The sequence below is a fragment of the Amphibalanus amphitrite genome, unplaced genomic scaffold (assembly GCF_019059575.1).
Source record: "Amphibalanus amphitrite isolate SeventyFive unplaced genomic scaffold, NRLGWU_Aamphi_draft 000036F_arrow, whole genome shotgun sequence".
NCBI classification, from domain to species: domain Eukaryota; kingdom Metazoa; phylum Arthropoda; class Thecostraca; order Balanomorpha; family Balanidae; genus Amphibalanus; species Amphibalanus amphitrite.
The window spans coordinates 911,643-939,320 of record NW_024881532.1 but is presented as its reverse complement, the minus strand read 5'-3'; the positions used below and the strand labels follow the sequence as shown (position 1 = coordinate 939,320).

The window sequence follows — 27,678 nt, the reverse complement described above, 5'->3', positions numbered from 1 at the left end:
CTGTGCCAGCCGGACCGGCGCGCCCGCCGCGAAGGAGGTCAGCCGAGTGACACGGCCGTCCGTCGGCGGCGGCCGCTCAGTCCGCGCCCGTCGTCCGCCGTCCGAGCACCTCTCCTCCTGCTCCTCTCCGTCTGTGCCCGCCGCCGCCATGCTGCTGCCCGCCGCCGCCCCCGCCCTCGCCAAGCAGTGCCGCTGCGAGTCGTGCTGCAAGTGCGACAACAAGTGCGCCGTTCTGCAGCAGGAGGGCAGCGGCCAGTAGGCGGACATGCCGCCCGGCACACGCCCGCACTCGCCGCGCCACAGGTAGGACCCGGTGTGCAGTAGGTCTTACAAGGCAGCACAGCACAGCGCACCGCATTACAACACATTACAGCACAGTGCCGCACGTCACTGTGCTCTGGCAATCCTTGAGGACTATTGGTGTCAGTAAAACGCACCTCTTGTGCACCAGCTGGTCATACTTTGACCTGTGAATTCCCGTGCTGGTAACATCAATCATGGTAGGTACTCGTCCCTTAAAAATTGCACTGCCCTCATCTCACTGCGTGATACGCATTCTCAATTCAAAAGAACCGAGACAATCTCGAAGGTCTTGAGCGTTAGGCTATCAGCTGCTCAAAAATACAAAGACGCGATAAGTTCCACACCAAAGACAAAACCTACCAAAGAATTAGATTCCTGTTTAGTTTGGGCAAAGAGGATAAAAGCTTGCATTTCGCCAAAATAAAGAAACATTTGCCTATATTCGTCATACTGGGCGAATATCGAGCATAGAGTATCGAGAATAGCGAAGGGTGAGTTATAGGGTCATGACAGGATCAATTTTTAGGGTGGACTGTGGAGCACAGCGCATCATTATGTAACGCTTTCGGTGACTGATACTAGTTCTGATTTTGATATCTGACTACTGACTGACTGATTTCTGATTTTAATATCTGACTATCTAACTATTGATACTATTCTGGTTTTGTCGACATGCTTGTTTAATGTTTATGCTTGTGAAATGGTAAATACCTACCAAGCAGTGGGACAGGGCTTTTACATCTTCATTTGTTTTGTTTCGTGTTGTATTGTTCTAATCTGAGCGTACCCATTGACCCCATCTGATAATTTATCAAAAAGGAAACATACATTATTACATTGCATACATGCGTGCGCATGAGAGTGAATGGCCCACTGCAAAAGAGGTGGTCATATAGGGGTTGTCAAATGTTGCAGTCGTGCTATCAGTCACCTACGGGGCAGGTAACGATGTAAGTTCGATAGGTAAGGTAACGATGGATATGTAAGGATATGTAGGATATATATCATATAAATTATAACGATGTAAGGTAACGATAAGATGTAAGACCGCAAACATAAATAGCTTTTTAATTTCAACAAATCCAACAGATACCTACTTCAAGCTATATTTGTGCTTTATCAATATGGAACTTACTTGCGACTCAGAGCACATTAACTAAATTAGGCATAGGCTAAATAGCTAAAATGCAACTTTCGATTAGCAAAAGTCTAATGAAACGTAAGAATAGTTTAAAACCTAAATTTGGCGCACCTTGATGCTGAGCTGCTAAAAGCTTACAAAAGGTCGCGAATGGCTATTTGTGTAGCCATTAAGGCCCAGGACTAATATTTGAAAGTTATTCAGGCAGGTATAACTCCACATTATATGACAGCATGAATTGTAATGAAGGCGCACAGTTCTCGGTCCTTTGGCAACCCATCGAGAAATACTTACATCCAAAAACACTTACATTATTAGGCATTCCGATACTTCAGTGACTACAATTTTGAAGAGGAAAAATCAATTTGATTGAGAATCGTCTAAATTTATTAATTGAATAATGAATATTGTGCCTTTCAAGGAAGCAAGTAAGAGGTACCAAATGCTTTATCATTTTGCATAGGTACAAAAAAAACGAGCGTATGTTTTCACATTAGATTCCTTTTGGTGTAGAACGTAGCTAAATAATTAAGAATCAAGGTGTGTACCTTAGTAATTAAGAATCAAGGTAATGTTACTCTGCTCAAAGATCAGTCACTAATAAATATAAACAACTTGTCGAATGGTGACAGTCATGCAGTTTTACAACTGACATCAATCAATGTCAGAGAAAAATAATGTGCATTTCTTGACAAAATTAATACCTGCAATTGTGTCAACATACATTAAGAAGCCTCCCTTTTACCGTCGGTATAGGTATAAGCAAGGCCACATATAAAGTAATAAAACTAGCCGAGGAACAGACAACACTGAGGTGCACTATTGCATGACGTTCGGACGTAATGCAAGACGAATGTATGATCATTGGAAACTAAAGCATACCCATCTGTGATTTTAGTTCTGCAGGTAATATTCAAATGCCCCGTTACCATTGACTAACGGGGACTTTACCTACCCGACGAGCAGATACCAGTAGCCCAGAATGGCGCAATAACAGTTGCTCACTGTTTGCAAGCTGAAAAAGTTTGCATGACTCATATCACTAAGGCCCCACAAAGATAGCATTCGTTTTATCATAACCACACAGTAAGTCCCCGCATCATCTGTTTCGTTATCGCTGCATTGTTCCGCTTCAAACCTAGAATGGAACGGAAAAACATCCCCACAATGCGCATTGTTCAGAATGAATGGTCTTCCTGAGTGCACGTGTGTGCCAAAGCACAGGGTAATAACCAACTGCAAATGGGGTAAACACCAGCGAGCTGGTTCGTGTCTTACGACATTCATATATAAAGTAAATGTCACTAATGCTTCCCTACCTAGTCCTTGTTATGTCGTAGGAACTAGACTAGTGACTGTACTGTAATAGGTACACAACACAGAAAACGTCGAAACAATACTCTTCATACGACAACAATCATTTTGATTGAATATATCACAATGCGGCAATAGGGTCAGAAGGATAATGCCTGACAATGTTAATATGATAATGCTACAAAAAAATTATCATTAGCAACAAAGTGCTAATTTGTGTTTCGTTGTGGCGAAAGTATGAATAAATACCCCCTACCTCCCTCGTCGCAGCCAAATATTTTTGAACAATTATTAGTGACCGCAGCAACTGGTCACAATAAATATAAAAAACGATCTGCAGCACGACGTTAGCAAAGAAAGAAACGAACACCAACAAGCAAATTTATTTTCCCTCACCATCCTCTTCAAATTCACAAGTAACCACATATCTAAGCGGTGCGGAACTGGCGTGGGGCGCCGGTCGCCACACTGACCCACTGCGCAGCCGCGGCCTCCGCCGCCCTCCAGCTACTACGGGTGAACGCCCCGCAATAGCCTGCTGATGACCGAGCGCCAGCGTGGGCCTTCATTCCGCGACCTGAGGGTGAAAACCCACACAGGGCTGGACCGGGCGACGGACCCTTCCGGAATCGTCCGGCAACACCTTTCAATGGCCAAAACGCCCTGTCGGCACGCACGGAATTTCAGCGAAGCGTCCTGTTTTCCGGGACGGTGCTGATACACGTCAGATCGCTTCCTGCCGAGCGGCGCTGTCCTAAAGGGGTGCTCGCGCCACTCCCGCCCACATTCTTGTTGGCCGCTCGCTCGGTGTGATAAGATCCCGTGCCGGGGCGGGCCGGGCTCGGCGACAGGCGGGGAGCGCACCGGCGCCGACTGGCACCGACCATAGGCTCCGCAGCTGCTCGCCACAGCTGCCCCCTTGGTGACCGGGCTCCGACTGCTCCCCACAGCTGCCTGTAGGTGACCGGACAGCGTGGGAGAGCGGGCCCCAACCCCGATCCCTGGCCGGGAGACGGGAAGTCTGCCGTCGCCCAGCGCGCTTCGGTTCCGTTCCTTTGCGTCAGCCGTCTTGCGTCAGGCGTGATCGGGTTATCAACATAAACGAGCCAGCTTCACTGTTCGAGCGTGACTCAGGCGGCCGGCGAGTCTGAAGTCATTACCATACCACTGCCGTGTCGAGTCTGCCCTGTCGCACGCGGGGTATTATGTAAACACAACTGGTGTGAATTAGTCCCAATGGGTGTCTCATATTTCCTCATCAAAACCGGGTGACCTAACGATGAGCCTATCATGACTGCCCCCGCCCCCTGCCGGGGCTTCTGGACGCCGTCGGTCCGATCACGTGCAGTGGTCCGTGTATCGTGTCATCTGACATTACTCACTACCGGCTGATATGTGGGAATCGCCGTGGACGACGCCCGTTGCCAAACATCACAACAGCTCCGCCTAGCACGCGGCGGCGCGCCCGGCCCGCACGGCAGCCGCGCGTCAGAACCGCGAGCTGACCGCGAGCCGGGGTCGCACCCTGTCTGCGGCCCGCACCCCTGCCAGCCTGCACCCAGTCGCCGCACCCTTTCATGATATGCGAGCATCTAATCTGAGCGTTTGAGAAATTGTCTGTTGGAGCATTTGCAGCTGTGTGCCTGTATCCCGTCGCGTTTGGCTGCCTTTGCATTGCAATGCCTCAGACTCTTCTTATTATTTGTTATTAATTTAATTCCCTGCCGTCTGTACCTGTTCATCTGTGTATCACTGCCTGAATATGACTTTTGTGCTTCCTAATCACCAGCTGCTCTAATATAACCGCTGCACCTCCTCTCTATTAGCCATCACTCTTGATGGCTTATAGAGTCCCTCCACCCATGTCTGCCCTCATGTATCAGTTCCACTGTCTAAATCTGTTACCTGTCCCTAGCTGACCAAACTGACCTGTTAACCTGTATCCACATTCCAAATGTCCCCATCTGGCATCTGACCATCCGTGACCATCTTATCTTCCTCCTTATACCTATAGCTGCCCACCGTTATCTGACCATCTATCACGTGTCCACTCTGAGTCTGGACTGACCGTCAGCTCCACATCCACCCTCCATTAAATCTGCACCCCGTGTCCACATACTTCTCTCACTGTCCGTCCTGTGTCTGTCTCTAATTAACCCATGTCCCGTCTCTGTGTCCCCGTCAGTCCGCCGCCGGAGAGCCGCCGCCGGAGGCAGCAGCACCATGAGGAGCTGGTCGTGTGGCTGTCTGTCTCTAACCAATATCCCGTCTTTGTGTGTTCTTCAGACCGCCGCCGGAGAGCCGCCGCCGGAGGCAGCAGCACCATGAGGCTGCTGAAGCTGGCTGCGCCGGCCGTGCACAGTCTCTTCTCGTGGAGGCAGGAGGAGCCGGAGCCGGCCTGCCCTGCGCCGCCGCACGAGACCGCCACACCCACCCCCGAGACTACTAAGTCGCCACTGTCCACACCCAAACTCGGTACGTACCCCATACTGCTGAGCAGCGTCACACACTGGTGTAGCTTCAGTACAACCACAACACTACGGCATGCAGATAAGGTAATTACGATTATATAGAAACGGCAAAAACGGGCGAACTTTTGCAGCTATAAAGAGATTCATTCTTATCATGATTTGCTAAATACACCTTTTGTCATATCGGTACCACGCTTATTGGAGCCAATCTCCAAATATCATCCATAGTAGCACCACCTTGTTTTTGCTACTTACTTTGGCGGGTTAAATTTCACGAGCATTTTTGGTGGAGAAGCATTCGCTCAATCGTATTAGTGGCAGCTAAATAACAATTTCCTTGCTATTTGATGAATGAGATAAGAGGGAAACTCAAAAGGCGAGTGTTTAACTGACACGAACACACCGAAGCTGATGGAATGAGGCACTGTGAGCGATAACATTCTTTGTTATTTCAAAAAGGCAATGTTCGAGGAAAGCAATGGCGTACTTATCAAGATATGGAACTAGCCGATGTCAGTGTAGCTCGGGAATCGCAATCGGAAATAGACACATGTTTGAAATACGTTGGAACAAGGATGTGAGGGACAGTCCTCAAGTCCCGCGTTCTAGTAGCTGATAAATCGGACATTATCAATGGGAATTTATTTGTTTTTAAAGGAGCGGCGTTGTTCCATTCCCTCTGTCTACGGCATTGGATAACATCCGCTGCAAGGATTTTCCCAGCAAGAAATGGCCATCCAAACATGTCCTTGCGGCGTAATCATGCTTTTCCGCTTCTTTTCCTTTTCTTTCAGCGGAGAGCACTGCGCCCACGTGTGGCCCTGGCACATCATTTGTCCGCGTCTCTCACTGACGTCAGTGTGCCGGTAATTGAAGGTGATGTCGGACCTGACGCGGTGGTGGCGGTTGGACCCTTCACCGGGCCGCCGCAATCCGGGAGATGGAGATGGAGAGACGGATGTCCTTCTCTGTCACTCTTTCTCGTCGTCCGCCTCACGGTGCGGACCAGACTTTGGTTACCGCAGCCGGATCGGGTCGAGATTCTCTGGCAGGTATGCCCGCCGCCCGGCTGATGCTCGCTTCATATCGCCAACTGCTGTTTCCGACTGCTCAGACAAAGCCCCGGTCCTTAGCAGGCGAACAGCGCACCAGCGCACAGTGTGTGTGACAGACTCTACGGCCTGCATCCTAGCCGCCGGCCGCGTCAGGCCCCAGAAAATCGGTGAAACCTTCACACGAGTCGGCAGCTCTCAAGAAAAACGGCCATCGCCGTCGGCCGGCGGGCATTTCACTGCGCGTCGGCCGTCCGCGCGACAGAGAACGCGCTGTCCCGCCGACCGAAGGTGCCACTTTTCCCGAGAAGGCCCCTCTACTCGGGGAAACGCAGATGGGTATCCAGTCAGTGGTTAAGATCGAGCGATTACTGGACACAAAGGAGCACCCTCGTCTGATTAATAACACGACAATCTGTCGATCTCACAGCCGCACACACGTCATATCATCACGCTTTCCTGGCAAATATTCCATTTTGAAGTAAAATAAGCCTGAAGAAGCAGGTGTTTAGTCATACGAGAACTGTTCCTCATTACCACAATACACACAAATCAGCCCACGGCAACAAGATGTCATCGCCAACATAGCTTTTGTCAACAGTTAAGCACACAGAATTAAATAATTAATAAATGTGAGATCACAGGTGAGTGAGCCGCAGGGATCAGCTCTGCCACGATAGGATGAGGGGCTGATTTAGTCCGCCAGAGGCTGATTCAGATTCGATCACTGAGCTGGCGGGTCCGGCTCACAGGGCCTATACGGAGATTTTCCACGTCTCAAGCCCACTGCAGCACGCCAACATTCCGTTGCATGTGCATTACAGGCTGATTACAGGCGAGGCGTCGACACAGGCAGACAAAGTGCCGTCTTAGACGAATAATGAATACATTGGTTCCCTCATTTCCAGTTCCTACACGCCATAGTTCCGAAAGGAGCGGCGGTCCCACTGTGGTGTACTGGTGCACAGGGTTATCACTGGTTTACTAGTGCGAAAACATGCTTAAAACGGCGAATACGCCCGTAATGCCCATTGCAACTTCCGTCCGTGATTTTTTTTCTGCCTTTTACAGTTCTATTACCAGACCCGCTCTATTTGATCATATCAATTGTACACGGGATTTGCGTTTTTTGTTGGATCACAAACGGATTGCTGCGAGGAGTGCCAGCACCGAACATAGTTGATGCCGCGATAGCCAACGCTGGAGCCGAGATAGCTGCTTTTGCCGTCCGCCGGAGAATTCCCTGCGACGTCAAGTGCCACTGCCTATTACGGTCACGGCTCGCACCCTGGCTCATCCTGTTCCTGAGCACTGCGCCTTCCTGTGAACCAGCGCCCTGTATGACAGCAACTGGTTCCGAGTCTTCGCACACGCGTGCACCGACAGCAGCCTTGGTGTGCGCGGTCTACTAAATATCGGCCGGCAGAGCCGTGCGGCCGGTCTGAACGACTCTCCGTTCATCGGCCGAGCCGATCAACTGTGACTGCTCCTGAGCGGGCGGCCACAGCCCCGAGCACGTGCCAACGGGGTCACTGACCCGGCGGTCGGCGGGCGCGGCCGTCACGTGCCGCTGTGACGCCCTGCGTGACGCCGCCGCCGCGGACACCGCCGCCATTGTCGCCACCGTCACCACCGACACCGCCGCGCCGCTGGTGCCCGGCCGCCGGCAGAAGTGGTTCAATCGTGGCCGCCCCCGCCCCCGCCCAGAGCGGGCCGACCGGTCGGCGTGGGCCGCCCACAGTCAGACCGCGGGCGCCGGCTGCTGCCACCCTTGTCCCGGAACCAGGCCACGAGGGCTGGACGGGCCCACAGCTGGCTCGTCGCTGGCCGACAGGTCCCGGTCCGCTTCACGCACTGTATCAGAAGGCGGAGCGCCGCCGTTTTGGGGTGTCGAGCAGGTGGGCTAGCCGCCAGCGAGCTGGTCAGGGTGATAGCCTGGTCAGACTCTGATCTAGATCGGTCAGGCTTGGACCGGGGTTTATATGGTCTGATAAGTCGGCTGCCCGCCAGGTTGTGTGGCATATGTCTGAAGAAGTGGCCAACCGTCAAACAGCCCCGCTGAATCGACGGCCAGCTTTCTGTTGACTGGAGTGGCACCTCTGGTGGAACTCGCTCGAGGAACAGCTGGCCTCTCCCTCGGTGGGCTAGACATTAGTCATTACCTTGGGCGCAGTCTTGCTCCGTTCAGCCGCCAGTTTGTGGTCATTGGGCTTTCTAATCGCTTCATTTTACGCCGCAACTTGTGGGTCATGAAGACAAGGCCCCTGAACCCGGCGAAGCCCTGTTTCCATCTCAAACAATGGTTCGTTCGACACTATGAAAATGAGCTCTCGTCTTCACGTCATTCCACGTCGCCTAATGGCGCACTGACAGGCAACCGTAGCGTTTCTCTGTTTTACTTTTGTCAAACGAGGGAAGCAGCTATCTCGTACCCAGTCAGAAGGCGTTCAGGGTATTATTTACCAAGAAAGATTTTCTTAGAGCTGTGGAACATGGTTGATGGTTGTTGCTAGGCCCACTGAGGATTGTTAGAGGATTTGAAGCTGTCCATCCACAACATTCTAGATTACAGACTTCATTTTACACCTTGGGTGTTCGTTCGTCACGAACTGGTTACTGTTACAGATCTACATTTTTAAGACCCATTTGCAATCAACCGCCGACCTAACCACATTGAAGCTGAAACGGTACAACACCATGTAACAAGCCGCAGTATCCCTTCACCACCGCCGGCGAACAAATCAGGCTCGGCCCAATCTCGCGGTGTGGGCGGACTCACTTCTCCGCCTGTCTAACGCGCCGTGAACTAATTGGCCCACCTCGCCGACACTGACGCCGCCGAATACCGGAGCCCGGTCCGACTTGCGTCACGACCAGACGTCAAACGCAACGGGGCGTGACTGCGAACCGGGCGCGGCGGGCCATCCTCACAGACGCGTCCCGGCTTTACGCGGCTCCTGGGGCAGCTGCGCGCCCTCCGCCGCCGCGCCGCCGCCGCCGCCTGACGCAAAAATGTTTGCGCCACCGGTGACGCGATTGCCGCATAGTCGCCGCGGCTGAGCTCTGCATTAGCTGCACCGCTCACCGGATGTGGCCGCCATGGGACGCAGCGTCCCTGTCTGGGCTCATGGTATGTGCTGTGGGGGATGGGAGGATGGCGACCTGGGTAGTCGCAGGCAACGGGCGGCAGTCGCGTTCTCGGGGCCGCGCGTTGGTTAGTCGCATTCATCCTACGGCCACAGGCGGCAGCCGAAAGACTACACGATGTTTATTTCCAAACGGTCAGTGACCAGCCACGATTTGGTACAGGCTTATTTCGAAAAGGTAACTATTTATTCGGGCGACCCTTTTGGTGTCTTTACTTATTCCAAGAAATTAGTGCGCATCGATGCACCCACCAGCGGCTTCTGAACGGCAGCTACCTTCAGCCGAAGGGACCATCGTGATCGCGACTTAACCCGCGCCCCACTGGGGTCTGCGTATAACACGCCCTACTGGGGGGGGGGGCTATTCATAGCCCCCCTCCTAACTCCGAAACTACTGGGCCGATCGTCAAAATTCAAACGGCGTCTGATAGCCCCGGAAAAACTGTCGAGCGAAACCTAATTTCATTGACCTCGAGGTCACCGATGACGTCACAGGTCAGGTCAAAGTAAAAATTATTAGCATTTTGGCTTCTTCTCGTTTTGGGCTCTGGCCGCCGTCCTACAAGTCAGATCAGGCTCATTTTTGGTTCACACACTCGTGAACAGATGCTCTAGGTATTTTGAGGGTACCAAACTTGTACTTTGATTTTCAGGTCAAGGTCAGGTCATCACAGGTCACGAAAATATTATTTCATCCGTCGGTCACGTGACACATGTTTTATGGTCCATTTTGGCCAAACATTCCGAATTTGATGTCGTCTGTGTCATTCAAGGTCATTTTGAGTCAAATTTAGCTTGGGTCAGGTCACTTTCAGGTCAAAAAAGGTCAAATTTTGAAGTTAAAATTTTTCAACAAAAAAGGTGTCTATTGGATGCAGTTTGGGCTCAGGAACACGATGGTGCTATTTATATTGGCGTACGGTGTCAAATTCGTGCTGAAAAATTGATTTGAAAAAATAATGATTGTTAATTTTTTGCAATAATGCGTATAACTTGGCCATTTTTGAAGATATTTAGCTAAAACTTGCTAGAGTTAGTCATAATAATGCGTTCTATCACATATATTCCGGTTTTTTCGAAAAGTAAAAAAAAAACTGAAAAAAATGTAAAAATATAAATTTTGAATTTTATTATATAAAATATTCGAAATTTTCAAAATTTCGAAAATCCGAGATAGCAGTTTCATAGCGCAGTCTATTATGAGTCCTCTCATGCAAAGAAATTGGATCTAGCTTAAAAACTGAGCTCTTGGGAGCGATTGCCGTGGTTCAATGTTTTGCGTCGAAATCGGCCGAACATGACGTCACTCTGACGTCATTTCCGGCCGACCTATGGTAGGTACGAAGTTCAAATTTTGACACAAGGTGTCAAATTGATGCAGCCAAAGGTACTGAAAGTTTGGCGTTGATACGTTAAGCGGTTTGGAAGTTATTGCAGAAAAACGGGAGGGGGGGCTATAAATAGCCCCCCCCAGTGGGGCGCGGGTTAAGAGCAGCACAGCCTGTCATCACATATCTGTTAATGCCATGTGCCATCAATTAAAAGAAAAGCCGACCCAAGACTGCGTACTGTTTCCACTGAACATGACCCAGCGCTGAGGGACTAATCGCCTCATAAAACAGCGATTGCCGGCGTCGAATGACTTGAAGGTCGACGAACTTCCATGGAAGCAGCTTTCTCCCGCGACCGAGAGACAAATCACTTCTCACGCGAGGCTGGCTGGAGTTTCTTCGCATTACCCGACGGAAGTTTTTCCATCTTCTCGGGATGAGTCAACAAATGCCGAATTTCTATTTTTACAGTAAATGCTTGATTTATCACCACGTGATTCAACTGTGTCTGATATGAGAGGAAGCCTTCGAGTCTGACAAGTAAGATATCTATTGACCTGGTTAGGCGCTCCTAAAACGTGAATGCCAGCTGTTTAGCCATAACTGACCGATGGGATGCCTCGTGCTACATCAGGGTATGTTTGACTTGTCAAGACTGTAGCCTCATTTGTCATCATTTGGAATCTTAATAATATAAATAGCTTCGATCAAGGTAACCGAGCTATCCGCAGTTCTCGGTAAAGCTAACAGAACAGGCTCCATCTAATTTCGACGCCACACGTCTCGTACACCACGACGGCATTCGTAGGACAAAAAAGTCACATTTCTCGAGGTCCCTTCAGCTGCCTTTACCACGTGACGCGGTGGATGCCTCCGTTAAGCGACACGGCGTGACGTCAGCTGACGAGTCGTGACGTCACGTGACGGACCGTGACGCATCGTGCGCACGCGCTGCGCCGTGCCCGCCGCGCCGGCCGCATGCCGGTGGTGGTCCATCGCCTTTCACCGGCCGCCGCCAGTCCGGTCCGGCATCTGCTTGACCTATTCCCGATCGGCTGACCTTTAAAAGGTCCGTTTACCCGGCGCCCATGGCTGCCGGCATGGACGGCCCGCCGGTGCCGCCGAGCAGGGAGAAACCGGGCGCGCCGGCCGGCGAGGAGCGGAGAGGGCCGACTCGACGATCGGCGCGCGGCACGGCACGCAGCCGCACCTGCGCTACTTCCCGACCCCCGCGCCGGCGCGGTCGCCCGCGTGCGCTGTCGCTGGCCGCTTTGATAGCGCACGAGCGATGTGGCCGCGCTGCGGAAGGAGCGGCCATCGGTGGTCGGCCCACAATGGCACCGGAGCATGGCGGTCAGACTCCCGCAGGGAGCGGCAGGCGTTCCCGCGGGGAGCGGTAGGCGGCGGTCAGATTCCTGCAGCGAAGAGGAACAGGTATGGGGTATCTGCAGGTTCTTAGAAACCGCACGCAATAGAATATTCCCCTTGAGTGGATTTTCTTCAAAAGCTGATGGGCGGGACGAGTGTTATATAATAATTCAGTCAACTGATATTGTGAAAGCATTCAAGTTTGAAGATCAACATTTTACCAAACGCATTTGCATAATATTTGAATGCGAACAACAGCATCAAACTTGTTTCCTTTCTTCACAGGATAAACAACTACATTTCATTGCACCATCCATTGTTAGTGGCTTTTCATGTTCGCATTCTTTTGGAGGCCCTTAACGGGCCTCAGGATCCACCGAAAGTGGCCCACCAAGCCATCGGCATAGCATTGACACCAAATGAGCTCGGCAGTGCCGCTCGATGTCCAATGAATATTCGGCGCGCGGCTGGAGACGTTCTCGGCGCGGCTGGAGACGCTCTCGGCGCGGCTGGAGACGCTCTCGGCGCGGCTGGAGACGCTCCCGGCGCGGGTGGCTGCTCGCCCGGCGATCTTCATCTGGCGACCTCTGGGCAGAATACCACCAGAGGCCGGCCTGTTCCCACAACACGACCCACGCCAGTGCCACACTCCGAGCCTGTCACATTATGCTAACACCCCGCGGAGGATCAGCGAACCGGGGTCCATTTGGGGCCGGTGCTGATCCGTTGTGATCGGGGATGTCCCAAAGAACGAAACAAGAGGTGTCATCATTATTTCCTTGGACCTGTGGGTTGTGAATGCTTTATGTAACGTTTCTGAAGGACGGGTTAATCCCGGTGCAAACTAGATAGAATGTTAAACACCATGTAGCTACAATACAATCACTCAGTTGTCGCTACACCATGGCCCCGAAACACAAACAAGGTGCTGCTATTTACATAAACGTGCATATAAACTGAAGGTGTTGGCAAACAATCAGACATATTCTACACAAAAACGACAGCGACGACAGCGGCAGATGTCACACCGAGTCCAACTGCAAAAACAAATGTCAACACTATCGGAAGGACACTCTCCAAGTCACAACCAGTCTTACTATGTATCACCGCCATATAAGCACAAACACAGAGGGTCCGCCCGTCCAGCGGCCGATAGCCCGGTGACGCGTCACGTGACCCACATCACGACCGCCGCCGGCAATCACGTGACAGTGTTCGTTGCCGCGCGGATCGTGATGCCCAGCGGATCTGGAACACACACTGTCCTCGGGGCACCGTCCGCACTCCCACGTGGAGACGACGGAGACGAAGACGGAGACGGAGACGGAGACGGAGACGGAGACGGAGACGGAGACGGAGACGGAGACGGAGACGGAGACGGAGACGCACGGCGCGGACCCACTGCGTCAGGTCACGTGACCGGACATGTCGATGGCCGCCGGCGCGAGGCGGCGCCGCACGCTCCCAGTTCGCGGAAAGGCGTCTGGGTCCGAGTGGGTCGGCCGGCCGGTTGCCACGCGCGCACGGTGAGGAATGGACCGTTGTCTGCGAACGGCGTGGTGCGCCCCCGGCGGCATAGCCTCCAGCCTCGATCGGCGCGGGCGTCTCTCCTCTCTTCCCTTCCATCCTGTCTTTTTTATTCGAAGATGTTCTGCCCTGTCTTGTCCCAAGGTAGAGCGTTCCGTTCCGCGTCACTCGTAGTTGGCCCCAATGGACCGAAAGTCTCCGCCGAGGCGCAGCTGGCTTGGAGGAGCGGGGCAGAGGCAGCGTGCAGGCGGGGGTGGTCGGCTGAGTTCCGCATACCGACTGCACCGGTCAGCCGGCCTGGCCTGCACGAGCCGGCCGGCCGGGGAGCGCCGACGGGGGCAGCGCAGCGGGGCGGCCACGGCGCCGGCTAGCGGTGCCGCGGCCAACTGGGGTAGACCGCCCGATCGGGTCACGAGGGGAGGGGCGGGGATGCCGCTCGGGGCAGAGCGGCTGTCCGCCGGCCCCACGGCCTTCACCGGCGGAGGCCCAGAGTTCACTCGAACACCGGGCCAGTAGACTCCCATAACCTCGGCGGCCGCTCATGGTTTATGCATCTCACGCTCGGTCGTCACGATCTGACCAGTTTGCTGGTCAACACACAGAAATACGTCATCTTCGGGATACCAGCGGATCGCCGGGCGCCGATCCGTCTCAATCTGCCGACGTGACGGGTCTATCGGCTCCTCTGTCCCATTTCGGCGGAACGGACGGGTGTGACTGATCGGCTTGACGCGCCTCTCGCGGTCCGAGCCCCTCCCGGATGTCGGACTCCGTTCCGGCTGCTGGCTGAGCCTCCGTATCGACACAGTTCCCCAGTGTTCCGGGGTGTTCCGGGCCGTCCGATCCCGGGGTTCAGCTCACCACCACCCGGACCGGACCGGACGAACCGGACCGAACCGACCGGACCGGACCGGGTCCCCGGCTCTGGACGGTCCGATCCCTCGCTGCGTGCGAGACCGCCACCGCCGCCGGGCGACCCGGCTCGCTGTTACCGTGAGATTTGACCCAGATCCCGACCGGCTTCCGCCATCGCCACCGCCGCCACCGCCACCGCCACCGCCACCGCCGCCGCCACCGCCACCGCCGCCACCGCCACCGCCGCCACCGCCACCGCCACCGCCACCGCCACCGCCACCGCCACCGTCAAAGTCATCGCCACCGCCACCGCCACCACCACCGCCACCACCACCGCCACCACCGCCACCGCCACCACCACAGCCATAGTCACCACCACCGCCACCGCTGAAGCGAATATGAGCAGCCCGACCATTGCCCCAACAGGAATAAAGAGCCTAATCTCAGAAAATACCAAAACTCTGTCACGATATCAAAACTCTGTAAAATCCAGTCTAGAACACGATGGCTGCGAAGTTCAATGATACGATGGCTACGAAGTTCAATGGGCCACATTTGGTCGAGGCTAAAGCCGCTCCTCCCATCCTCGCCTGCCTTGTTATGATCTCTCATTCAGCCAGCCTTGTTATGCGCTCTCCTCCGACCAGCTCCAGGGCATCCTTCACAACATTGCAGTGAGGCCTGCACCGTCCTGCGCGCCGTTCAGACCCTGCACGCGGCCACTGCGCCACCGTTGCGCCCGGAGGCGCCGGGGACCGGTCGATCTCGTAGCTGTTTGCACGTGCGACCGGCGGGTCGGGTCTGGCGCGGTCGTCTCTGTTGCCGGAAGAGGAGCAGCCACTGCGCCGCAATTCATTCCAAGTGAGCTGGCCGCAGCTCGAGACCCGCCCGTGCGGCACGCGGCGACGGGGTGGCGTGTGTGGGGTGGTGCTCATCTTTGGGTGGATTTCTGAGATCGACAGACGTCTGGTCGGCTGAAGATACGGAGAGTAGCATCCGCTCGCCTATCGAGGCCCCATCGCCGCTGGACGGCCCCGCGGCGACGGCGGAAGCCGGACGCGAGCCAGCTCTCCACGGCAGCTCCCGGCCAGGAGCTTTCAGTGGAAAAATCGATAACAACTTTCTCGCTGAAGCTGTGACCATTCCATGTCCGATGAGCTTTATGAAAGCCGGACACATCGTATGATTCTTACATATTTTTTAGGAATACATGGTTAACTTAAAAATAGCCAAACACAAGGGCGTAACATGTCCTTCATGCGCAGCAATTCAGAAAATCGCAGCAGACATGCGCCAAGTTTCGTTCATTTTTTCCCGACGAGGCCACCTGGTCAGTGGCCGGCCGACCGCATTCATGCCGTCCAATTGGGCAACTTTCGCTGTCGTGTGTGTTGTGGCTCGAATGGGAGGCCCGTCAGGGTGGTCATCCCAGAGCCGCTCGGAGGAACGTGCCGCCTCCAGTTAGAGCAGCGAGCCGCTCAGCGCGTCAGCAGCGCGTCCGTAAAATGCTCAGTGATAGCGACACTGGGAATGATTTACAGGCCAATCCATCTACTAAGTCCCATAACCTTCGATACTTTTTACACAATGCTGTTTCTGTGACATTTTTGGCGCTGGCGAAGTTCCTGTTATGATCTTGTTGTCGCGTTGTAGTTCCTGGTTAGGTACGTTCTTTTCCTGTGTTGTAGTCTCCAAACCACCCAGCGACAGTCTGTAATAGAACAGCTGCCGCATTGAACAATACAGGATTTGCCTGTTTGTTTTCTACTCCTCTTCCAATTACATCATAATCCGATACATATCCTCTATTATATATAGCATCACTCATAAGTAGATCATTTTACATGTATCCTTATCTACATCAAAAGAAAAGTTCACCATGACTTACATCTTACCTATTTCCGGTATATTCATGACATTTACAGCTATTCTGAGTCACCGTCCCGTTTTCATCCCTTTGCCTCGCCGCTGTTGCTTCATCCTATCATACCTTCTCAGTCCCCATCTTCCGGGTAGCATTACCCTACCGGTATGAGGTCCAGACCGCTAGGAGGGAGCAGAGGGAGGGGCCGCGGAAGGAACGCGGTATTCGACGCTGAAAGGGGTGGGGAGAGGCCGGTACCTGATGCAAATGGCCGGGATGGCCGAGATAACTGAGGGCTAACCAGTCACCAGTGGACAGCGGATGACATGACGTCAATGAGGGCAGTGTGCGCTCTGAGGAGGGCGGGGGACGGCGACTGCGGTCAGTGGGCGGCCCGCCGCGGGCGGGGGCCGGACCGGCCGGGGGATGGGGCCGACGCCCGCCCGCTAAGTAGGTGGGACGCCCGCCAAGCCGGCTATGGAGGCGGATCCTGGCAGAGGCCAAATCGAGGACAGGCTCGGCGCTCACCGCCGGCCACGCGGCTCCGACAATCTCGGCCGGAATTCCCTCGCAGTTTATTGCTTGGCTCTGTTTATCTGGAAAGAAGAGAGTTTTTTGGACCGAGAACAAATGTGTCGCCCGAGCGGCGCGCTACGAAGGGCCGTGTGCCACAAACGAGGCGGGATCTGTGGACTGGACCGTTCCACAAGGTAGTTTCCGACTACAATACGGCCCAATACACCAGACGGAGAGGCGAGGAGTAACTGCAGTCACTGAGCACAGCCGGCCATACAAATCGAATCGTCCACCCTCGAGTAAACATGCCACACCAAAAACGGCGCCGTTAAAAATAACAGCTGCGGTGCACCGGGTATAACCACCGGGAAACTAAAAGATCTAGAAAAAAAGATCCAGCACTGGAATTCCGGCACTGTTTACAAGCAGTTGGCGTGCTGTATGTACGGGCTGTTTGCTTACGCTCCGTCCGCGGCGTAATCGCTTCATCTAACAGCCGGGTCACTGGGAGAGGTTCCACACCGCGAGCTGAGCTCCTTCCTCCACTGTCGGAGCCCGCGGCGGAGCAGAGACGGATGGGATATCAAATCACGCGGCACACTTGCTCGCACCTGCCGCTGCGAAAGCTACTTATCTCGAGAGTAATTTGCACGCACTTGCTGGCCCAAAGTAGCACAGGCCTCCGGGTGTGTGCGCCCGTTCTGTCACAGAAAGATGAAGCGGACACACACTCCACGCGAGCCGCGCTACCTCAGAGTGGAAAGTGCGCGCAGGGAGCCCAGTGGGATCGTGACCAGAAACAAATCAGCTGGAAAGCTCGACACGGTGCCGACGGAAGATGAGATGAGATCAGCTGACCCACTGACCGGAAAGGAAAACAACACGGCAGGAGAAAAAAAACTAATTGCATGTGTGCGTGTTGTTTATGCACACATGGAAAAGAATGTTCCAAAAGGACGGCTGCTAATTAAATAAATATAAGTATTTGCGTGTGAATATGCACCACATTAGTTAGGTAAAATTCATGAGGAAGGGTAGGTTATGTTTATACTGAGCCATGCAAAGAACTTATCATTTTGCAGGGACAGTTGGTCTACATAAAAGCTGTTCGTTATCATTAAAGTTAACCATTTAAATCATGACTCATATTTTTTGACTTGGCAACATATTTATGAGCTCTACTGTCAAAAATGCCACCGGATTAGCGCCAAGACTTAGCGACTTACCTTAGCGCAATAGTCGTCTGAAACCTAATAAAGAAGACAGTCACTGGCACTGCAAAGTGCTGCACATTGCACAAGTGTTTCATTCTGATCAACCTGATTCGAAACCATTCGCCATAAGCAGGGCATAACGTCATGCCCGTCATGCCTTTATATAATGCTGTGGTAAGGCAACGGCAGATCGTTTGATTACGAAAATCGTCCAAGAAGACGGAGTATTTATCAAACGTTTAGAAAAAGCTTAATGAAATTAACGGCCACAGCCATTAAATTTCTTTATCTGATACCTGACCGATATGCAGCTACAAAGTTTTCACAGTTGGGATTTTGACATAGGCTGTGCACTGTGCTTTCTAATCTTACGCTAGCTCGCATACGATATAACCTTCATCTTTTTTCATGCACGACATAACACACGGTCCTTATTCTCAGCATTTCAAATGACACAAGGCCGCTCAATCCATGTTTTCCCAATTGCCTTCTTATACAATACTGCAATTGCAGCGCATTCACAAAACTGGCTTCGATCCGTTTATCTTGTACACCAAATGCATTAAGTCGAATTGTGGCAGTTCTTGACCACATAAAGACATGCATTTACGGGACATCTGAGCACTATTCGGATGGGTTTTGGACAAATCTGCGTTTTATTCCCCGTTACTTCTTCCAAGAGAATAAGATCAAAAAGGAAATTACATTCTGAATCACATCTAGCGGATCAAAGAGCACGCGACTTCTCCGTTATGTCGGCGAAAACTATCCGACTATTCATGCTTTATAAGCATAAAAAACGGCGTAGGTGGGAGTGATACTCTGAAAGCCAGGTGCGAGCGTTCTCTCGTGATTTAATGTGATGTCATTCTAATGTTGGAGGCAGGTGAGAGTGGGAATTACCATTGGCTGTGCTTCCCCAGGGGTAAGAACCAGACAATTACCACAACCAGTCCTCGTTGTTATTATTCGTAGATATGGGCCATGTGGATTAACCCTCGCCCGTAAACAGCGATCTGCCACCTTCGCCCATGCAGGGGGGGGGGTTGGTGCGACCCCCCTTGGCGTTTGAAAACGGAGCGTCGTAGAGCTTAGCGGAAAAGACCAACGGATTGCTCTCGCCGAGATCTCGCGATTGGTGGTATATTTTTTGGTCCTAGGTCAACATTTGACCTACTTTTGACCGGTCAAAGGTCAAATTTTCGGAAAAATATACTTTTTTCAACTTTCCGCGGCGATTGCGGCAAAACGGTGGGAGATATCGACTTGAAACCTTCACTATCGTGTTCCTTGATCAATTCTCTATCGTTTGGTATGTATTTCGTTTCCCTAGCTCTAAAAATGGCGCGTTGGGAGCGCCGGAAGTCGGCAAGGTCACAGTCGGCGGCAGAAATTCGAAAAATCAAAATTTAAATTTTTGAAATCTGAGTGTATTTTTGGATTTGGAAGGTCCATTTGCTCCCTATAGAAGCTAATATTGCTGCATATTCCCATTGAGGTGACAAGAATTAGCAAAATAGTGGTTCGGGCGCTTTTCAAAAATAGTACCGGACGCTGTTCCTCTTGTGACGTCATAGCTCCGTGACCTGACCTGACCCGGTCAAGTTTTTTATACCATATGATAGCCAATACTTGCCCCAACATGCATGGGAAGTTTCATCACGATCCATCAACCGATGTCCGTACCACCGGCAGGAAACCTCGGGCGTTGGCACTCAGTTTGTGAAAATCCGGCCGGAGGCTGTTCCCTTTGTGACGTCATAACTCCGTGACCTGACATGACCCGGTCAATTTTTTTTTTATCAAAAGATGCGCAACGTTTGCCCCATAAGGTACCCAAAATTTGGCGGCGTTGCGCGCCGCCGTTTTTGCACTATTTCCGAAAAACCTCAGGGGGGGTTGCACCAACCCCCCCCCCTACATGGGCGAGGGTTAAGATATTGTGATCTGTGAATGCTGAGCCACGGTAACGGCGTAAGTGTTTTTACAAATAATAGTGAGCCATTTACACTAAACACATTACAGGGGTGTAATGGCTACACTGTATGTTGCCATACTGGTGACCCATAATGTCACAAAGTCAGCTTGATGCTGCAAGTCGCGTACAACGAAACATATTGGATATCGTTGGTGGAAAAAAACGTCATTCAGGTAATGTCTATTTAGGTAAAATGAATGAGGTGTCTCGATAAAAAGCTTAATGGGCGACCTCTGCTTTTGATCGGCAGGTTTTGCAAAAACTTGGAGCAAGAAGCGGAACCGTCGACGTCAGGAGGAGCGCTCAGCGGCCGGCACCGGAGACGATTCCGGCCCGGAGAGGCCGGGTCAGAGCTCGACTCCGGGCCCGGCCTCCGGACCCGCGGCCAGCCCGGGCCCGGCGGAGGCCCGCTGTCGCGCCAACCGCGGCCACCGCGGGCCCGTCATCCGCGTGCAGTCCATCCGAGACTTCTTCCGCGGCGGAAAACCCGCCGACAGCGACGAAGCCAAGGTGAGGAGAGACGTCAGCGCGCGCGCCGTCCGCAGTCCTAGAGGGGATTGTGCAAGGACGCTGAGGTCTCGCTATCATCGCATCCGGGCCGGCTCAACTGAAACAATGCCACTGCACAGCCGTCCCGCCGAGATGACACTTATCCTTGGTATGGTATTTGTACTTTCGCCCTGTGTTCGCCGAATGTGTGGGCTGTTTGAATGGATGCAGGATGAAGTCCGGTAGCTGAGCCGTAAAACACACGTGAAGGGTGCAAAGCTTACACTTGTCGAGCTCTCTCATGCGCTGCAGCGGCCACCTCTGGTAATTAGACATTCAGCGAAATGACTACAGAACTGACCTATCGCGTCTGGTGATGATACGGCAGATTGTAGGCATCTATAACAAGCGCTACCAGTTTTGCACGCCTTGAATGAACTCGGACAACGACGTGAAAGTAGGCATACACATAGACGCCGTCAGTTTGCAGAGCTTATCATTCCCACTTACATATAAGGCCATTGCTGGTTACAGAAATATCACGGCCAGGTTCGCGCATAGCCGCAGTCTAAATTGAGACTCAGGTGCCCTGTTCGAGCCGTCGCGGTGGTCTCTCGCGCCAAGCGCTGTCAAGTGTGGACGGACGATGACCGATTGGCACCGATTGCCGGACGTCGGGGGTGAATGACATCGCGTGTCGTGCCGGGATGGGCCCCGCATCATATACCCTGCGAAGGCCAACCCAATCCGACCACAACCTTGGCCGCTGGGGGCCGGGGTGGCGAGAGAGTCGTCACCTCGCGCGCGGCGCGCCGGGCCCCAGAGATGGTCGGCCGCTCACCCACCGATTAGCAGCGCTGCCTGGAACACCGCCATCCACCGAATGCCACTTCTGCTGAATGCAGGGCAGTGCCGCCAACTTTCACTTCTTCTGAGCCAGACCAGCGGTAGCACGTTCCAGAAGGTATACAGGCTTGGCAATAAATATGGATAATGATACAAGCATCGATTTTATCTAATAACATGGGACAGTCGGCAACGTGGTTTTCCGTAATGAAAATCATTGGTTCAGAGAACAAATATTTGTTACAGGCTTCCAGCATGCAATAGCTACACAATCGCTGCATTTTTCCGGTGTCGCGTCAAAGGCTGATGACCGATCATGTGGACGTTAACGGTTTTATCGTGCATGCGAGGTACAAATGTGAGAATTCCCAGACACTTCTCGATGACAACTAAAGGTCCGTTTCCCCGGACTAGCATCATCATTAAATCTCTCCCGTCTGGGATCGCGTTTTCTCCCTGTGTGGAATGCGAGGCGGTATTTTCCGCAGCCGTTTTCCGACAGCTCTGACTGTCTCATCCCTCTGACATTCGACAGGAAGTCAGGCCATTCTTCATCACTCACGAAGCCAAATTTACTTATAGTTGCTTATTAGTTTATATACGAGCATTTGACCTAGTAAGCATTTGAACTTCAAAAATAACTATTAAAACAGCTTCAATCTCAACGCTTAAACAAATAACTATCATAAAAATAAACTACAGCTTGATAGACGTTTTTCACACCCTCTCTAATCACCATACCTACGACTGAGTGATAACTGATGACCGTCATTCCCCCTCTCTCTCAGGATGACAGCCCGCCCGCGGACGTTTCGGGCGGCGGACCGGCCTCGCTGGAGATGCGCTCCGTCTGCAAGAGCTCGTCGGTGCTGTACCTGGCCTGTCGCGAGCCGTGCTCGTCAGTCACCATCGACGGAGGCGCCGGGGTGACGGTGACCACCACGGGCACGGCCAGCTCGCCGCCGCCCGCGCACCGGTTCCCGTACGCGTTCATCAAGTCATCCAGGAGGTGAGTCGCGAGACGGGGTGTGACGCGTCGGTGGAGAGACATTCTGAAGGGTCGCACGATATGGGTGCAGACGTGATCATCAATAACCTGAATTGGGTGTTCCGCATTGTAAAATTGATAAAGATTATACTTTTGGCCCATCTTGATCAGGACGAATACCTGGAACCTTTCGATGTAAGAGGAAAATATTTTATGTCACCTGTCAGGGCCAACTTGAATTGTTAAGCCCCGTAGCCCGCTGAGTCCGTATTTTTAACCACGACCCGGCCATTCTGGTTTGGCTGAAAGCAGTGACCTCCCGCAGCCGTCCCCTTCACGCCGAGTAGCACTGAGCGGTGGAAGGTTGCTGCAGGGCCGTTCACCGGTGGTCCCAATCTGAGCGGTGGCACTGGTTCCACGGGTACAGCTAGCCCCAATTCCGTCCGAGACCGGTCCGCGCCGAGCCAGTCCTGGTGGCTCGCTATCTTCCAGACGAATCACCAAGTCGCGACCCGTATGTCGATTGATTTGATCCGCAAGAAAGAAAAATCGCCCAGTATTACATTGTTATTGTTTTATGTCTGTGTACTCCAGACAAATATCAACAAATCTACAATAGCAAAGCGATCAAATTTCCCGGTTCCTTGCTTCTTCCCCATGTATTCAAGACCAGCATCGCAACTTCCCGTTTCCTCATTCCTTGTTCCTGGTCGCGTCTGGGTCTGTCCGTTGCCTTTTTCTGACTGGCTGCTCCCTGTTTCCGTTTTCAGAGACGAGCGACCGGTGGACTCGATCAGCGAGCTGGCCGAGCCGTGGGACCTTCCGGAGGCCACCTCGTCGCCGGTGGGCTCGCCTTCCGGGTCGCCGGTGCCGCTGCTGCCGGCGCCGTCCGGCTTCCAGGACAGCGACGACGAGCCGCCAGTGACGGTTATCCACCGCCAGACGGCCAGCGACGCCAGCGAGGCGGTCAGCGAGGCGGGCGAGGCGACCAGCGAAGCCGGCGGACACCGGCCGGCCGCCAGCGACAGCGGCAAGGACTCGCTGGACTCGGACAGCAGCGACGCCGCCGCCGGCGACAACCTCACCGACGAGGAGAAGCTGTCCCCGTCCGGCGACGCCGCCGACTCAGGCTGCGAAGAGGCCTCGTCACGGCTAATGGTCGCATCGTCACCCCTCCCCCGCTATCGGAAACGGCACAGCCGGCGAGCCACCTCGCTCGACCGGCGCCTGCTGCTGCGGAAACATCAGAGCGCGCCGCACGCGGCCGCCAGTCTCGCGCACAAGCAGTTCAAGCTGATGCGGCTGCGGCGCGACAACACGGGAGAGCTCGGCATGTACATCGGCAACAAGCAGACGGCCGATGGGCGCACCTCGGGCTACGTGATCGTGCATGTAGTGCCCGGCAGCGTGACCCACAGGTGAGTGGCCGCCGCCGCCGACAACACCGGTCCGGCCGGCCGGCCCGCCGCGACTCGAGCGCGCGCGCGTGTGTGTGTGATAAACGCGCCGACGCTGGTGGTGATGCAACACGGAACGCTAGGTTCGCTGCCCTCTGTCGTCAGGTGCCCGAAGCGGAAGCAAGATGTACGCAGGTCGTGTCCTCTGCAGGACAAATAAGAAGATGGCGGTTGAGTCAGCGGTTCGCAATAAGGCTGTGTTTTTACTTTAGGGTTACGAAAGTCGATTCGCAAATGCAGAGATGTTTCAGTCACCGTTGATTTGACTCTCATTGTTCCTTTCCAGAGATGGACGCTTCCGGATTGGTGACGAGCTCATCAACGTGAACGGCACGCGTCTGCGCGGGGTGTCTCTGGAGCAGGCGCGCGCCTGCCTCAGCCAGGCCCCCAACGAGGTGGACATTGTCATCGCCCGCGACCCGGACAGCGCCATCTACGAGCACGGCGACGAGGCGCAGCTGCAGGACTCGCTCGACTCGGGCTGCGTGGCCGCCGACACCGACTGCGACGACACGATGAGCGACGTGCCGGAGCTGGCCGAGCGGCCCGAGTCGTCCGTCAGCCTGGCCTCCACCTGCTCGAGCGTCACCTCGGCGTACAGCCTGCCGGCGCCCGGCCGCAGTCGGCGACACTCGCTCTACGACCCGGCCGCCGTGGGCCGCCGCGCGCGCCTCTCCCAGGCCGCCATCCTCACCGTGGCGCTCGGAAAGGGCACCGGCAAGAAGAGTCTCGGCTTCAGCATCGTCGGAGGTCGCGACTCGGCCCGCGGCAACATGGGCATCTTCGTGAAGACCATATTCGAGGGCGGACAGGCAGCCGAGAGCGGCGAACTCAAAGAAGGTACGGCCAACTTCTGTAGGTTATACAAAATTCATGGCCCCAACAAACGTCACATCGGTCCACTCTGCTTAGGCGAGCCTCTAGCATTTGCTGTAATCACAGATCTCAGAAAGCAGACTTCTGACCGTACCTCTCCACTTGCAGGTGATGAGATCATGGCGGTGAACGGGATTCCGCTGTTCGGGCTCTCCCACCCGGAGACGATCCACATCTTCCGACAGTACCGCTCACAGGAGATCACCCTGCACATTGCGCGCCGCGAAGGTCGTCAGAAGCGGTAAGCGCCGTCTTGGAGCATTGTCTATCCCACACTTCCTCATTCATCCGGGCCGGCTCTTCTCCGGCCAGCCGATGATAGCAATGACATTGACATTGACGTGACGTTGACGTGATGTTAACGTGATGTTGACGTAGCGTTGACGTATCGTTGACGTGACGTTGCTGTTGACTGCTACCGGCTCTAGTCTTCCTCTGAACTGTTTTTGAGGTCACTGGTCTTTCGGGATCTTTGTGCAAATGGTGATGGAGGCGTGGGAAGCATGAAATTTAATCGATTATACCCTACTATCCATAAATAGAATGTGATAAAAATGTTGACAGTGCGCCACTTGAGCAAACCAGTCCCAAGTTGACCCTAAGCATTATTGAAAAGCAAAGGCGTTAAAGGCGTTAATATAGTCAGGGTCTGAAGCACGAAGTGTGCTTGGACCAACAGGGGCTCAGCAAATGTTTTGAATAGCTAGTGACGTCCTAAGGAGACATGATTGAATGCAACGCAAAAATTGGCTCTGTTCATTGCCTTTTCTTTGCTCGTAGTCATGTGCCTCCTATTTTGTGAGTGTGTGTTTAGGCCGGCCTCCGGCTTCTACCAAACACAGATGTGTCAAGCATGTAAACTTAGACATTCACTACCACACCCGCAAAAGGGTCGGATGAGCACAGCAATTATTTTGTCTGGACTTTCTATAGGATGGCGGTTTGTCAGTTTGCCACCCATATCTGACATAAAATGTTTGTGTAACGCCAGGCGCGGTTCGCTGAGGGCCGGATGTCCGAAGAAGATCATGGCTCGTCGCCGCCGCCGCCGCATGACCTTACACGAGTGCATGACCTCCGCTCCTCCGCACGCTGTCTTCGCATGCACCACCACCACCCGGCTCTAGCCCAGGGTAATAAGACGGGCTACATGAACGGAGACGGGTCTGTCGCTGACGGGTGGACTGGGTGCCGTATGGCGGTGGAGTCTTTCTTCATTTTCACTCGTACTTGGGAGTTTCGTGATTCTATGAAAATGATTGACACGAGGTTGCTAAAGCTATATAGAGGAAAACAGTATGGCTGAGTTCACAACCACTTGAACTTGTGAGCACAATTGAATCAGACGTAATCTTTCGTTTTAGTCTTCACCATAAGCAAGGCATGCACGGTGGCATGACTCATGAGCTGCGTACACGAAATCTGACATACGTAGCCCCTCCGACAGATCCGGGGGACGATCTACCGCACCTCTCTCACCGAGTTGTGTTCTTCCTCCAGCAGTCGAGTGAGCGGTGGCAGGGCCCAGTCGTGCGACCATCTGGAGACGCTGCCGCAGACGCCTGCTTGAGGACATCCAGACCTGCTTCACCGCTGGATCCAGAGGCTCTCGACCTGCTTCATCGCTGGATACGGAAGCTCCGGACCCGCTCCAGACCTGCTCCGTTGCTGGCTCCAGGGTCTCCAGATCTGCTTCAGTGATGGTTCCTGAGGCTCCGGGCCCGCTCCGATGCTGGCTCCAGAAGCAACGGGCCAGCTCCGATGGCGTACCCCGAGACTCTAGACTTGTGGACCCGGACATCTTCGACAGCTCCTACGAAGACTCGGCCCTGCCGACATTGGTGCTTTTACTTGACGGACGACGGCGCTCGATCTATGGGGAGGCAGCACGATGGCGTTGAAGTCTCGAAAGCAGACGTAATATTTTGCTAATGTAAGCTCTTAAACATTCCATAACGGCCCAGTGTGGTTTGACCTCAGTCTCTGAGGTCTAGCCTCTCTGAAGCAGGTTGATTATTCCCGATGAATATTCCATGCTGTTGCAAGATGTCCTCTTTGAAAAGCAAAATGATCCGCATATCAGCCTGATATGACCCTCCAATCGTTGAATGTCGACTGAAAGGAGTTGATGCGAAGCCGACCCGAGCGACGAGTGACACTATCCGGAACAATTGAAAACGAGTGACGACATCGCTTCAGACCGGCTAAAATAGTGCTAACCGAGAGACAATGGGTGTGATTCAGTGGCGAAAAGAGTGTGATAATTGACCACAAACGGCCGAGGACAGATTGAGGTGGGCTATAAGACAGGACGAAACTCACGTGTTAAAACGCTGCTCCGTGTGCACAGCTTTGCGGCTTCAAAGTTTGTTATCGGTTACTTGGTACGCAAAAGTTTTGCTATGTATGAGACTCATGTATACTCTTGGTCCCTTGCGATTTCACGATAAAAGTGTCTTACCTGGTTTGAACCCGAATTGGCTTGAGCAAATGTCCAAGTGTCTGACGATTTGCCAAATAAGCACGGAGTTTTGAACTTTACGGTGCTGGTGCCTTCACGACTATACGACCCAGTTCTCGAAAGCAAAGCATGTGAAGAGGACTCTCGACAGTGAATGAAGCTTCCGAATGAGGGAGATTTGAACGGTTTTGCACTGCAAAATGCTTATAATAGTTGTTACGTTTCGGTGACTATGCAAGGGTTTTGTACTCAGCTATGCTAAGTTACTTACATAAGCATTATTTATTATTTGGGATGGTATGTTGCGATGAGAGTCCTCTGAGCGTTGAGTGATTGAGCTGAGAATCTTTTGAGTGTTGAGTGCGCCCTTGCGGGACGTCTTGTATGATGTGGTGATGTGTATGATCATCTATTTTCCAGTCTCGCACAATGTAGCATAACCCATGTATCACCAGCAATCGAATATATAAAATCAGAGTTG

General features: G+C 53.2%; 1 protein-coding gene across 4 annotated transcripts; it reads left to right on the top strand.

Moving 5' to 3' along the window:
• On the top strand, positions 1–27,678 carry LOC122371910 (pro-interleukin-16-like). Of its 4 annotated transcripts, none has more exons than XM_043348692.1 (9): positions 1–303; positions 5,045–5,233; positions 20,331–20,590; positions 22,204–22,424; positions 23,174–23,821; positions 24,147–24,700; positions 24,845–24,977; positions 25,728–25,869; positions 26,237–27,678. In XM_043348692.1, exons 2-8 carry the CDS (start codon positions 5,083–5,085, stop codon positions 25,861–25,863), a joined length of 2,103 nt encoding a protein of 700 aa, XP_043204627.1. In that variant the 5' UTR covers positions 1–303; positions 5,045–5,082; the 3' UTR covers positions 25,864–25,869; positions 26,237–27,678. The 4 variants fall into 4 exon arrangements, with proteins under 4 accessions (XP_043204627.1, XP_043204620.1, XP_043204645.1 ...); XM_043348685.1 differs by having other exon boundaries at positions 31–303; positions 26,240–27,678; XM_043348710.1 differs by lacking the exon at positions 25,728–25,869 and having other exon boundaries at positions 31–303; positions 26,240–27,678.

What these genes read in the sequence shown, in the direction of transcription:
- LOC122371910 (XM_043348692.1), top strand. Translation starts at nt 5,083, where the DNA reads ATGAGGCTGCTGAAGCTGGCTGCGCCGGCCGTGCACAGTCTCTTCTCG. An exon ending in ACTGTCCACACCCAAACTCG is followed by an intron (nt 5,234 to 20,330) that starts GTACGTACCCCA and finishes TTTGATCGGCAG; the next exon opens with GTTTTGCAAAAACTTGGAGC. An exon ending in TTCATCAAGTCATCCAGGAG is followed by an intron (nt 22,425 to 23,173) that starts GTGAGTCGCGAG and finishes TTCCGTTTTCAG; the next exon opens with AGACGAGCGACCGGTGGACT.